The 13,466-nt window shown below is 41.7% G+C and overlaps 1 protein-coding gene across 1 annotated transcript in view; it reads right to left on the reverse strand.

Moving 5' to 3' along the window:
* The window catches only part of ncanb (neurocan b), a 149,923-nt gene that overhangs the window by 30,767 nt on the left and 105,690 nt on the right, over nt 1–13,466 (reverse strand). The window contains exon 11 of the mRNA XM_069150135.1: nt 7,679–7,792. Coding sequence (XP_069006236.1) covers nt 7,679–7,792 — 114 coding nt within the window. The remainder of the gene's footprint in view (nt 1–7,678; nt 7,793–13,466) is intronic.

Consider the following 13,466-nt stretch of genomic DNA (forward strand, 5'->3'; position numbering starts at 1 on the left):
TGTAAACATATTGTTCATGGCAAATAAATAATAGCTAAGATGAGTCAACTAAAACTTTTTTTTGTGATTGCAATTGTGACTGACTCTGTCATGCACCAGCAAATGTGGGCATTGAATCGAAATAATGAAGTACAGAACGGGGACATAGGTTTCAGGATTAGCAAGCTCTTCTGAAGTAACGGAGGGAGAGAACTCCATATTTCCACAAAGTGTACATGAAACTTAATGTAGCCTCTGTGTCTGAAAAATGCCAAGCCAATGTGGAAGTGCCTTCCAACAGACTCCCATTCAAAAAGAGACCACTTCTCTCATAAAAAACAACCTCAATAAAAACAAATTACAAGGAAGTATGGCGTAATTTGCTAAATTCTGTATTCTGATGTGCTCTGGTGGTTCTTCTGAAAAATCTCTATAATGAATTGGATATTAGTCATCAGAGATGTATGTTTGGGGTGGGACAGCTGTGATTGACATGCCTGGGGTCCAGTTAGATTTCATGTATAGGTATATTGTCCTCTGATTCTCAGTTAGATCCACCTCTCACTTCTCCCCAGATTGTTCAAATATGGTCACATCTGGCTCCAAAATAAACCCAAATGGTGACAGCCAAAATGCCAGACTCAAGGATTCATAACGGCAGCCAGTGGATGACATCAGCAGGGATTACCACTTCCAAAATACCCCCAATTTCTGTAATAAGCAGTTTACTGTACATATCATTTCCTCCAAAATGACAGCTAAATTACCTCCACTGTAAACACAGGAACATGCATGTGTTCAAGAAAAAGTAAAATATAATGGGGAATGAGTAAGAGGGAAAGAGTGATAAAAAGGGGCACAGTGACAGAGTGACTACATCTGGTGCTTTCTGAAGCACTGAGTCTGCTCTGCTCCTCATTAGTTTCAGTGTGTAGGCTACACGACATCGTTTGCTGCCTGCTTCCAATCTGCACTACTGGTGTTGCTGTTGGCATTGACATGCTCTAAAGTCTTCGTATCTGTCTGCCCCAGATTCACCCGTCGTCCTCTGTTGCTGTCAAGTTTTTATTTTCCTGTCAAAAGCAACTTAGTACAGTGTATCTGTGCACACATATGTCGTATGTGTATTTGAAAAGGTGCATGCCAGGGGAAAAGTTGAGTCATCCTGCCTGGAACAATTTTACTTATACTGCATTGATATTGGATTTTAATGGATAGCTGTGGTGTATAATGGTTTGGTGCTCAACCAGCAGTCACCAGTCATACTTTCCAGTAACAGCTCTGCAGCCCACTAGTGAATGAAGCACGTCTATCCAGGGAAGGGTGTCAGAGAAGATGTATGAAATGTGATCTTCCCCTGAATTGCTTTGTGTGCGAGTTTACAGTGGCAGCAAACGCATTCCTCAAAGATAACTGAGCAGCAGTTCGACACCTTGGGATTAATTAGCAACACAATCCTTTTAACGCAAGCTTTTTGTTTCCCATTTGTGGATTATTTGTTCTGTTAGGAAACAGGGAGAGAGAGTAAGAACCTATTACCTCTGTATTAGATTATAATTTCATTAAGACTCAAGAGTCATTGCGCCTTATTGAGATGTCGTTGCCTGCAGTGGAGTGTTCAGCTGCCTTCTAAGCTGCTCTTGAATAAACAGAGAGGAGAAAAAGTATTTGATATATGAAAGGGTACAAGGGTAGGTAGAGTGAGTTTGTTTGTTGGTAATAATGTGTCAGTGTCCCACCAGTAAGGAAAAGAAACAGAAGAGAGGATTGTGAATTCATGAGTGCTTTTGTGATTCTTTCTCTGTGGGGACTTATGAAAGTTTTAAAGCTGGAAAGTGATGAGCTTTTTGATGAGACACTTTTATTGTGGTTCTCATTAAACTCCAAAGGCTGTTTGAGGATTTAAATAAAAGTTGCAAAGATATTCATGAGAAAAATCTGTGTGTGGCGACATTCCTGGGAAAAATCAGAAGCGGCGGTCAGTTTGTGAGACATTTTCTGTCACTCAGATAGGGAAAGCAGAGCTAAAGAAAAAAGAAAAAAGAGGTGACTGACCTTCACATAGGCAACACTATTTGGATCTTTGTCCAAAAACACAGCTGTAATTAGTGCTTATCGTCATGGGTGCCGCCAAAGAGAATGAAACAAAAATCTTCTCCTTACGTCACGACTTAAAGGTTATAGTAAAGGTTTAGGAGGCTAAAACATGGATCATCAGAAGCAGAAATACATGAATGTGAAGTGAAGTGAAGGTTTTTTAGCTGAAAGAGCTCTGACTTTACAGTACCATGAAACGTTAAAAAGCCACACACAGACACACACGAACACAGTCCCTGCAAAACAGGAGATGCAGCCCAAATAGACACACTGACACAGACGCACTCATATAGCGACACACACACACACACGCACGCACGCACGCACGCACGCACGCACGCACGCACGCACGCACGCACTCACACACACACACACACACACACACACACACACACACACACACACACACACACACACACACACACACACACACACACACGCACACACACACACACGCACGCACTCACAGAGCGTAACAAAGCCTCCTGTGGTGCATCAGAGATGAGAGGCACAAAAAGATGCAAGAAGTGCAGGGAGTGACAGCAGAAAGGTAGGGACGGAAAAGAAAAGAGGAAAAAAAACAGAAGAAGGAAACATGAAACAGGTTTCGACAGTCGTGGAATCGCAAAGTAACAAATCTGCACTCTCAGCCGCACACATTTTTGTCGTTTTTCTCCCTAGAAAGTCGGAGGGGGAAGAATCTTGGAGTGAACGATGGATGAAAAGGCAGACTGGAGGAAAGATGCTGATGAGCGCTAATGCTTTTCACGCCACTTTTCAGTTCAGTCAAGCCGAGGAAGATTTGGTTTCTGCCTCCACTGATTAGGCGGCAAGCCAAAAAAAAAACAGCAGGACAGACTCAACAATCAGTTTCAGGGGTGAGACAGGAGTGAAGCAACTGACTGGTGTCTTTGTTAGTCTAATTACAACCGCTTATTCATTACTGATAACAACAAAAAAACCTGCATGAGGATGAATACTTACACAATTAAATTACAAACACTGCTGAATACTTCACTAATGACCAAAGATGATCAACAATCTCTAAAACCTCTGGAGTTCCATGGTGTGTTACAGAATTGTAAAATTTGGTTAAAATGTTTTTTTTTTTTTTAAATTGACATGTAAATATAATGGTAAAAATTGCAGAGTTACAGGCCATTTGCTTGTCTCTCTCAATATATTCACTGGAGGACTTCAGCTCTGTCAATTTACTATTATCGACTCTAAGATGGGATCACCATGGTAACCGGCCAGAGGGAGCCTGCAGCAGACCGGATCTACCCTGCACCCAAGGCTGTGAGCTCACAACGCAGAGACCTCAACATGTACAAGCATTCACACTCAAGTACACACGATAGATGAGACGGCAAAAACTAGTTTTCACAAACACTTCAGTTAGACAGGGACCAGTAGGATGACATGGACCACGGATGGAAGCTTCAGCAGAACAAATGAGTTTATGTCTTGCGTTGGGGTCACAGTTCAGGCCTCCCTCTGGGTATCAGACGGAGATCATGCTGACATGGAAGAGCGATGCCTGTTGTGAATTGTACTTTTCACAGCTGAATCCCATATTTCTGCAAGTGCAGAGCGGCGAGAGATAAAAGCGACAAGAAAACAGAGACTTTAGATTTACACGATTGGCCCTGCTGCTCCCAATCAGCCATGAAGGTAGCAACGCAACAGGGGAGGAAACGTATGCACAGCTCCAGTGCATGTCAAATGAAAGGGTACCCTCAGGTGATGTGTGTGTGTGTGTGTGTGTGTGTGTGTGTGTGTGTGTGTGTGTGTGTGTGTGTGTTTGGGAAAGAGGAAAGGGACTTTATGCTGTGCACATGCAATACTGAAGGCTAATTTGTGAGACAAGTGTTTCTACATCTCACACTTCAATAAGGAGTACATTTTATGTGCTCTTTAAACTATAACTCGTGAATGTTTCTCTTCTGTTTGCTTATACATGATCTGCACCACAGGAGGAGAGTGCATTTTTAAGACACAATCATGACCACAGGGAAATTACAGGAAGCCGTTACCAAAGTAACATTTGCTCTGGTGAAAACTCAAAAAGAGCAACTAAGAGATGATGACAATCTGGAGGGCAGTAAAATGAAAATGGAACCTGAGCAATTTAGTGTTGCTATTCCATGGAGCTGCAGGACTTTTAAAAGATGCATATAAAAAAAAAAAACCAGACAAAACTGAATGAGCAAAGGCCACAAAGCGTTAATTTTTAGTCCTATTTCCCATAATGCAACTCAGTAGCATGACACATGTCATCTTTCAAACTCATTCATGTGTCTGTGAAATTAAATAAAGTTTAATCGTTGGACTTGGCAAAGCTCCTCCCAAGTCACTACAGACAGTCTACAGCTGGTTTTACAGGCTGAGAAGAGTTCCCTGAGACGGATCGACTAATCTTAATACAATATATAAAAATCACTGGAGGGCCTGTTTAATAGTGAGCCTTTAAATCAGAGTGAATTCTGCGGTACTTCAACAGAAGAGACACAGGACTATAGACAAGTCTAGAAGGTGAACATCAATCTTATTATCTTGATGGGGTCCTTACCCCTTGTTTGAAACTGTGTTTAGCACAAAGATGTGAAGAAAAGCAGTGAACTGGATGAGAGAGGGGAAAGCTTATCCATGGGTCGACAGAAATGTGACAGTTTAAGGGCTGTTTACACCTGAAAGTTTGGACCAAGGTCTGAATGTTTCATGTATTTGTTACATTATACACTTTTGATCCAGTTAGTTTTGGTTTCACACTGCAAGCGCACTGAAGAACTTTGCATGACATACTGTACGTATGAGGGCTACATCTCCCTATATTTGGCATTGAGCGGTTTGTAGTCCGTTGGAATCTGAAGTTAGCATGTTGTCAATTTGGATGGAAGCCTTTTTCCATTCGAATGGAGAAAAATAAAAATGAGTGAACAGATGCATTTCTTTGCCACAATACTTGTTTTACCAGGAGCATCAGATTTCAAGTACAGTACTTGAGACTATTTAGAATTTTCCAATTGAACACTCTCATTGTTCAAAAGACTAGAAGACTGCAAGCCTTGGCAACTCTGTTGTTGGAGAGAGCAGTAAGGTGAGTGGTACTTACAACTATGACCGATAAGTAAAGGATAAGAGCCAACAAGGTGTCGCGCTATACACAATTAATGGACGAGGGAGAGGCAAAGAACTCCACGATGTAAAGTGGAGTTACTTCTGATTTCTTTGTCGCACCAAATTACATTTAGATATTCCTCCTCTCCTCATGTGCTACCGCTGTTCTTTTTTTAACTTCTATTTGCGTTCTTTTTATTCTTCTATTGTTTAAAGGGTGATGATAATCTGATTTAACATCATGTAACCAGTACAAAAGTCTGAACCATCCAAAAAGGGTTTTCACAATGCAAAGGGACTGACCTGTGATTCAGTTTGATCCAAGATCGAGACCACCAATTTTGGTTGGGCCAAGTTTTGGTCCTTTGGTCCAGACCGTGGCCCACAGCACTTTTAACACCTCCTACTTTGGTCTGGACCAAACAAAAAAAGTCCAAAGGTCTGAACCAAACAAGGTCGGGGTGAAAGCAGTGAGGACTGGTGTGTCAAACTATAGTTCAGTGAACAAGTCTGCACACACTGTGAAGATCAAAGTTAATTTGAAGTTTTGTTTTTTTGTTCCAAACATTTCTTTTTTTTCCCCTGTTAGAGTGCAAAAACAACTGTAGTTTCAACAGCAATTATAGTTTCCTGCTTTACTGTGTTTCATTCTCTTCACTCTGTATCGATTGCTCTGCCCTCAGAGATCCAGATCAGACCTTGACTAGAGCAGTGAAAAAACGTATATAAGAAAAGACCTCCGAGAGATGAGGTCAAAGGTCAAGCTGGATCAGCAGAACTTGGCTCAGTTGTACTTAATTTATCATATTTTAAATATGTAACCATCTCTCCTCCTGTTCCCTGTTTCCTCACTTATCTCCCAAAAATGTCACTCTTCTCATAAAACCTCACTCTTCTCAACAGCTGTCCTCCCTGGTTTGCTTTCTTACATTTTAATTGTGCTATTTTAAACCTCATGTTTTAGGAGATGTGTATTTTGCATAATTCAGTCATCGGAATGTTAGCGAGAAAGTGAACTCGACTTTTATTCATTCCCATCACATTCCTGGAGCTTTATATCAGAGGTTTTCAAACTCTGACACTGTGGGACATCCTCAGGCAAAACTGAAACAATTGTACACCCTTCTTTCTTTGGCAATACTTTTTTTGGGCAAATTAACACCAAAAGTAAACCGAAATAGCGATTAGTAATGCTTGTTTGCAATGTTTCATGGACATACGAACTGAAAACAATCACTGGATCACTTTGATACTAGAGACAATTTAGAAATTTGATTATTCTCAGTCAAATTCTGGACTTGTAAGGGTGGTAATTTATCTGTGATTTGTAAGGAGATTCATGGAATGTTTATTTGTATTAGAGAAGCATCTTTCTTACACACAAAAGGAAATTAATTCATCTTTTATGTTTATCATATAGCTATCTATTGCTTTTACTTAATCTGGCAGATGATAAGAACTTCATATCTACTTCTCTATTTTTATGTTCAGTTGATGCTACTTAACCCTTCAAACCCTGGGGGCCAGAGAAGATTTAGCAAAACTATTATTAAAATATGGACATACATTCTGATATTTACACATCTGAACAAATCTCACAAGTGTTCCATTTATTATTGTGGTTGCAGAGATATACTCTTTTTTTATTATGGGTACGCAATTTTCGAGCAGAGGCCTAAAAATGATGTGTGTTTTTAAAAGGTTAATGTATTTCCCCAATCGTAAATGTCACAACACCTTATTTTTTTTAGTGATCAGCAGGTTCTTACAGTACTCAGGGAAACCTAGTAAATATTGTCTGGATGGGGACATAAAATTAGGGTGCAAACCAGTTCAAGCGGAGCCAGAATGTATACAGTGCAGCAGCAATGGGTTTTCCTCAGCGTTGTTTCGCAGAGACATGCGACCCCCTTCTCACATGGGAATTCCCGTAATGAGAGACGAAACCAGCTGGACGCAGGTGTTCTGTATAAACCCAATACATTATTCCACAGGGCTTCCCTCTCCCTCCTCCTCCACCTCTTTGTCTACATCCACATTCTCACCCCCTGCCTCCTTTTCTCTGCCTCTTCCATCTTCATTTACACATCCTCATTAACGTCATCTTCCGAAATGTCCTTGTTTTCTCCACCCCCGTCTCCACATCCTGCTCTCCAAGCATCTTCCTATTCTCTTGTGCCACATCCTCACAGTCATCACACCCATCTTTCTCCCCTAATCTTTTCTCCACCCTCCTGTCACCTCACTTCCCCACCTTCTTTGTCTCATCCTACTTGTTCCTTCACCATCTTGTCTTCCTTTTTAATTCATTTTGTGATCTCCTTTTTATACTCTCAATTATTTTCAGGTCCTGCATCAATCTACCTCTCCCTATCCTCTTCTTTCACCATCTCTGTTCTCTGCCACCACCAAACCCATACCCCTTTGACTAAAATGAAGTAAGAGTGAGATTAGAAAGCAGTGTTTTCTTTCATGTTGTTACCTTTTTCACAAGTAGCTCCACCGTAGCTGGGCAGACAAAGACAGACAAAGGAGTTGATCTCATCAATGCAGGTTCCTCCATTCTGGCATGGATTCGACTGGCAGTCATCAATGTCTGGAGGGAGAGAGAGAGAAAGAGAGATGGGGGGAGTCAGGTTGGATAGAAACACACACACACACAAACACACACACACACACACACACACACACACACACACACACACACACACACACACACACACACACACACACACACACACACACAGGCTCTTTCCAAACGGCTACTTTTTAAACTACCTGCCACAACTTGTTACTGAAAAAACCCTGAGAGATCAAACTTTTGGAGAGATTAGAGGGTTTCTCAGAAAAGTTATAATTAAAGCGAATTGATTGAACTTCATCAGCAAGCAGTTTGGAATGCACTGAAGCGCATGATGCTAATTGCAATGTGTTTGCAGGACGTGCTGCAGTTCTGCTGTCAAACTTAGCCGCCGAGAGTGAGGGAGAGTAGGGGAGAGGGGCAGAAGGTGGATAGAGAAGCGTGCAGATTAGAGGGAGGAAAATATTCAGTTAGAATGAGCTTCCATCTTCACACTGCTCCCACACAGACTCACCAGCCGTCTTGCTTGTAGCTACAAAAACATATACAAAAGTCCATTTTAATGCGTGTTTTCAAAAACAGCACACAGAATGGAGACGTGATCCTTTAGTAAATCAAGTTTAAATGTTTGTGAACGCATGCAAATTCACGCAAGTATTTCGCAGAGGCGTTGCAGGGGTGAGAGTTCTCATTCTGTTGAAAAATGGTAACTGTATTTTCTTTGGCTGATCTGGGCCTGGGGGCAAAATCATTAAAACTGCAGCTGGGATCCCACAATCCTCTGCCATCACAACAACTGAGTGAGTCCCTGGGGCCTTGGCAAGAGGTCATGGCAGCGGAAGGGTGAGGGAAGTGAAGGGAGAGGGAGGGAGACAGTAAGAAAGTCTGAAGAGTGAGACAAGATGAAGGGGATAAAGAAATGCTCTAAAACATGGAAGAGAACGAGTTATGAGGGAAAGGTGATAAAAACAAGGGTGGGTGGAGAAAGACAGAGTGGAGGTGATATGATTCTGCTAGTCTGGGAAGTTGGCAAATTCTAGGGTTGGATTACAGGGGCTTTAAAGGCAGACAGCGTTTGGGGCAGAAGAGTCTGTTTGGATAAAACAGCATGACAGCTTCATTGCTGTTGCCCCGCTTTTTGCTGGCTGATATCAAAGGCTGAATTTGATGCAGGAGGCAGAGGCCCAGCCAGAGGATTCAGAATGAGATGGTTGGTGTATCACGGGATATTTATGTATAACTGTCTCTTTTTGTCTGACTCATGATAGGGAGGAAAAACAAAATACAACAAGAGAACAAAAGAACAAAGCAGAGATAGTCAAAGAGTAAACAGTTCCCTCTCCATGAAAATAAGTTTTAAATGTGGTCAGAGAATCTGACATTATGTGGGTGGCTGGTCCAACTTTTTCAATAAAAAAGGCTTCATCAATTTTTAGCTTTAAAGGGGCACTTCACTGATTTTATACACGAAGCTCAATCACTTGTGACGAGATCATAGACTATATAAAAGTGGATGTGGCTTCAATGTCTGAAAAGTAAGGCTGACGCGGCAGTATCCTAACCTGCAATACCACTGAGGACCACTAGGGGTTGGCTCCAAAAAGGCACCAGTGGACTCCCATTCAAGGTCTCTGGTGAAATTCAAATAAAATGAATATTTTCATTAGTCATAAGGGTGTCATTCGCTAAAGTCACTTCTTCTCATTAGTTTTCTGGTGGTCAATCTGAAAATCATTAGATATTTGGCCTCAAAAGGATGTATGTTTAGGGGTGTGTCTGTTTGATTGACAGGCCTGTGGACCAGTCAGGTTTCCACTGTAGGTGGGCGTGGTGTGGTGTCTTCGGGTTCCCAATCAAATCGAGTTAGATCCACCACTCGCTCCTACCCAGCTCGTCCAAATATGGTCACTTCTGGCTCTAAAAAGGCAAGATGGCAAAGGCCAAAAATCCAAACTTGAGGCTTCAGAACAGCAGTTCACTAACCGATGGGTGAAATCACTGTTGGTTGCCGTTTGAAAAAAAAAAAAAAAGGTGAGTTAAGTTTTTCTAATGAAATCTACCGAAGCTACATGCTCAAAAATGGCACTGAGAAAACCTCTCTCATTCACATCAACCTACTGTGGCTTTTGCAGCACTGGTTTGCCTGAAAGACAAGTACAAAGTGTAGTCTGCCTCTTTGTCAGCCGTACTCAGCTACTGCCGCCCCCAATGTTAAGTAAGCTTAACATTATACAGTTTCTTTCAGTACATCTGGTGCACAAGTACAGCAGAACAAAACGGAATGATGTGACCTAAAAGTATTCATATTAAGTATGACTACATGAGTACAGATCCCTGAATGAATCTCTGAGGAACTCCGTGTAATTGCAATACATGATCAATGGTAGACAGAAAATGTTGCCAGTACAACTGTTTAAGAAAACAGCCACTAGGCCTCATATGAGTGAACATGTGATCTCATTAAGCACTGCAGCAGAGGGGTAAATCAGGGTGTCAGGAAGCCTCGCGAGTTTAAGGAGCATTGGGGTCATCAAAGGCCAACTCTGAACGTCAGCTGGTGGGGCTGCAGGAGACCGGCTCATCATCTGAGATGAGAGCCAACATGGTGCCAATGTCGATATTAGTAGCTTCATCATCTTCAAAAGCAGAAATCTAAGGATATTTAAGAGAGGCTGGAGAAATCTGGAGATTTTCATTTTCTAATAACCAATGTAATGGCCTTGGAAAAAAGTTAAACATTTTGTATTAGATTTTCTGAGACCTTGATCAGGAGGAGCTCTGGAATAACAGTTGAGGACCAAACACAGGAGATTTTTTATTTCAGCTGGTTAGGCTTCACTCATGTTTGCTATGTAATCGTTGACATATTTTGGTCTAATTTAGTTTTTTTTTTTTTATAAATAATGTTTATGTTGTGTCAAAAACATTTTAAAAAATATAACAAAATTATGATAATGGTAAGGGCTGCTCGAATCCAGCACACACATCTGGAGCAAGCAGAATAAGTTTAACCAAAAACTGTCCGTCAACCAGCTGCTTCCAGACTTTAGATGTCATCTTCAGTGGTATGAAAGTATAAGTAACCCCCGAAAAACACGTGTTGTGCAGCAGACAGTGTGGACATACATTTTTTTTGACAGTTTCTCTGGGTAATCTATTAACCTGGGTAGTTTTCTAACAGTTTGGTTTTGTACCGCTACTTTACATTAAAGTGTCACCAAACCCCAAAAAGGGGCGAGGACGTGTTTCCAGTGAAAGTTCTTGGATGTGCCAGTTTGATGTATAGCATAATGCTTTTTTTTTTAGCTTTACGTGATCGGATTTAGACTCCTCAGTTGTTGAGTTTAGCAAGTGGAATTTTTTAAATGTCTACAAGGTCCAAAAAAAAGGTTGAGGGGCAAGTAACAATGCTGGACCTGACAGGTCAGACAGAGAGCTGCAGTATGTAAACATCCCACTGCTGTGTGTTTTACTGGCACTGCCGTTTACTTTTTGAATTACAGGTATAGACAGGAAGAATTTCACATTACTGCGCCTGGTAAAAACAGGGAAAGGTGTTGCTATACTGAGCAAAATAGATCCATACACTACAGCAATAGTAGCCGTATGTTGTTGGTATTTAGCCTTTCTTTTGTCCGGCTGACCAGATGGAGCATGATAGTATGAGCGTACCACTGGGTCGACTATTTCAGGTGACATTGTCTTCCTTTTCCACTATCTGCGAGGTACTGTTTTTGAAATCCCCGTTGCAAAGGTAAACAACAACAAAAAACGGCTGAAAATAGGAAGTTTTGACAAATATTTGGCTCATCCTTTGCTCTAAGGTATCTGTCTTCCTGTCCTCAAACAGTGTGATCAGGGCCAGAGTGCAGCCGGCCTGTCCACTCAATGTCCACTCTGCCCAGCCGATTTAATGAGAGGACCATCCAACTTAAGCAGGTGGCAGTGTGTGTGTGTTTGTGGCTGTGCATTTGTATGTGTGTCCATCACTCTCTGGCTCACTCCCCAGTACAACCAAATCAGGCCTGGGCATTAGTGCAGTCTCCAGGGAGTTGGGGAGAGCATTGCTCCACTTATCTGCTGGCAGAGAAATGGATGGAGGGATAAACAGGTGCCAGCCTCTGTGGTAATTTCTGGGTGCAGCGAACACACCAGCGACCTTACCGGCTTTTCTTTGAGCCAACATTATTAATTAGAATTTAGCAGGAGAGGCAGCAAATGAACGCGAAAAGTTGATGTGGCAACGTGATGACAAATATTAAATTGAGGTTTAAATACATAGTTTGGATGGGAATGTTTGAGTGCAGGATAAATATTTAACCTGCTCTTGTTGTTTACCCTCATCTCGCTGCGTGTATTCTCAAGGAGAGCTGGCGGGTTTGCGACGGGGAACCAGATAGAGGAATATGGGGGAGGATATTGAGAGAGTAGCCAGACAAACCGGGGGTGGTGTCGGTTGACAGAATATCTGGAGGCTTACTGCAGGCATGTGTCGAAACCATGGTATGAATAATTGAAAAGGGACAGAGAAAGAGATACAGAGACACAGAAAGGGAGAGAGACAGAGAGGTAACAGAAATCGGGTGGGAGAAGGCCTTTGGCCAGCCTTGCCTCATTTCCCTTCTGGGATTATTTGTCAGTTCAATAGATCAGATTAAATTCCTATTACCTATTTACTCGACCAGAGCTGCGTCCGGCTCAACATCAACTCCATCCTCCCGTCTGTCCCTCTGTTTCTGTTCTCTGCCCCTCTGTAAGGTCTTCTTCTACCTTCCAACTGTGAGATTTATGCTTTCAATTCTTGCCCCAGCCAGGGCGTTTGTGAATGCTGCGGCCAAATAAAAAGTATACAGCTCTTCCTCTGTTGTACAAATGAGACTTCAACCGCAATCAGCAATTTCATGGCTATGAATCCTTATAAGTTTAAAGAGGAAGAATCCAGCAGAGAGAGAATCCACCTAGGGAGTAATAAAGTCTCAGAGAGAGGAATCAATATTTCAGCCAAGGACTGGCATGCATTCAAATATGGCATGTTGTTTTAGTGGTCCAGTAACTATGTCATAAAATGTACGCTGTGGTTACCGCAGTGGTTATGTCGAAAATTATTTTTAAAATGGAAGAACTCAACTCTGCAGAGTAGCAACATTACAAACTACACATTTTGATAAAGTATACTTTACGTTTTACTTATAATGAGGAAGTGGAGGACATCCTGTGCTCAAATAATGAGGCAGGATCTGGACTCAGAGTGTCTCATATTTCAGATGATTTTATCTCCAAATATTCTGCTTCAGTATCAGGACTCACTGAGTATAAAAGAATCCTGAGAGGTCTGTGGATTAATTAAAAGCTCACTTCAGATACAAGTGACAACATAAAAGCACTGCTCCTTAAAACAAATGCTGCTGGTAATTTCTAATACCATAGTTAGAGTAAGATTCTGGCACGCTTCTTTTGGCACCAACTGAGAAAGACTAATAACATAAACTTTTCTCCTTAAGTTACAATAAACTTTGACATTATACTGTAAATGATGAAGTCACCAACTGACAGGATAAAGATCTCATGTGGCACAAAGACAATAACGATTGCTGTCAGTGCTCTGATGTGGGCTTGGTAAAGAAGAAACGTAAAGCTCAAAGCTGGGGAGGAGCGAGTGGTGGATCTGATTTGATCGGACTGAAAACCC

The sequence above is a fragment of the Embiotoca jacksoni genome, unplaced genomic scaffold (assembly GCF_022577435.1).
Source record: "Embiotoca jacksoni isolate LCO1_2020_lvr unplaced genomic scaffold, fEmbJac1.0.p SCAF_16, whole genome shotgun sequence".
In the NCBI taxonomy this organism is placed as follows: Eukaryota; Metazoa; Chordata; class Actinopteri; family Embiotocidae; genus Embiotoca; species Embiotoca jacksoni.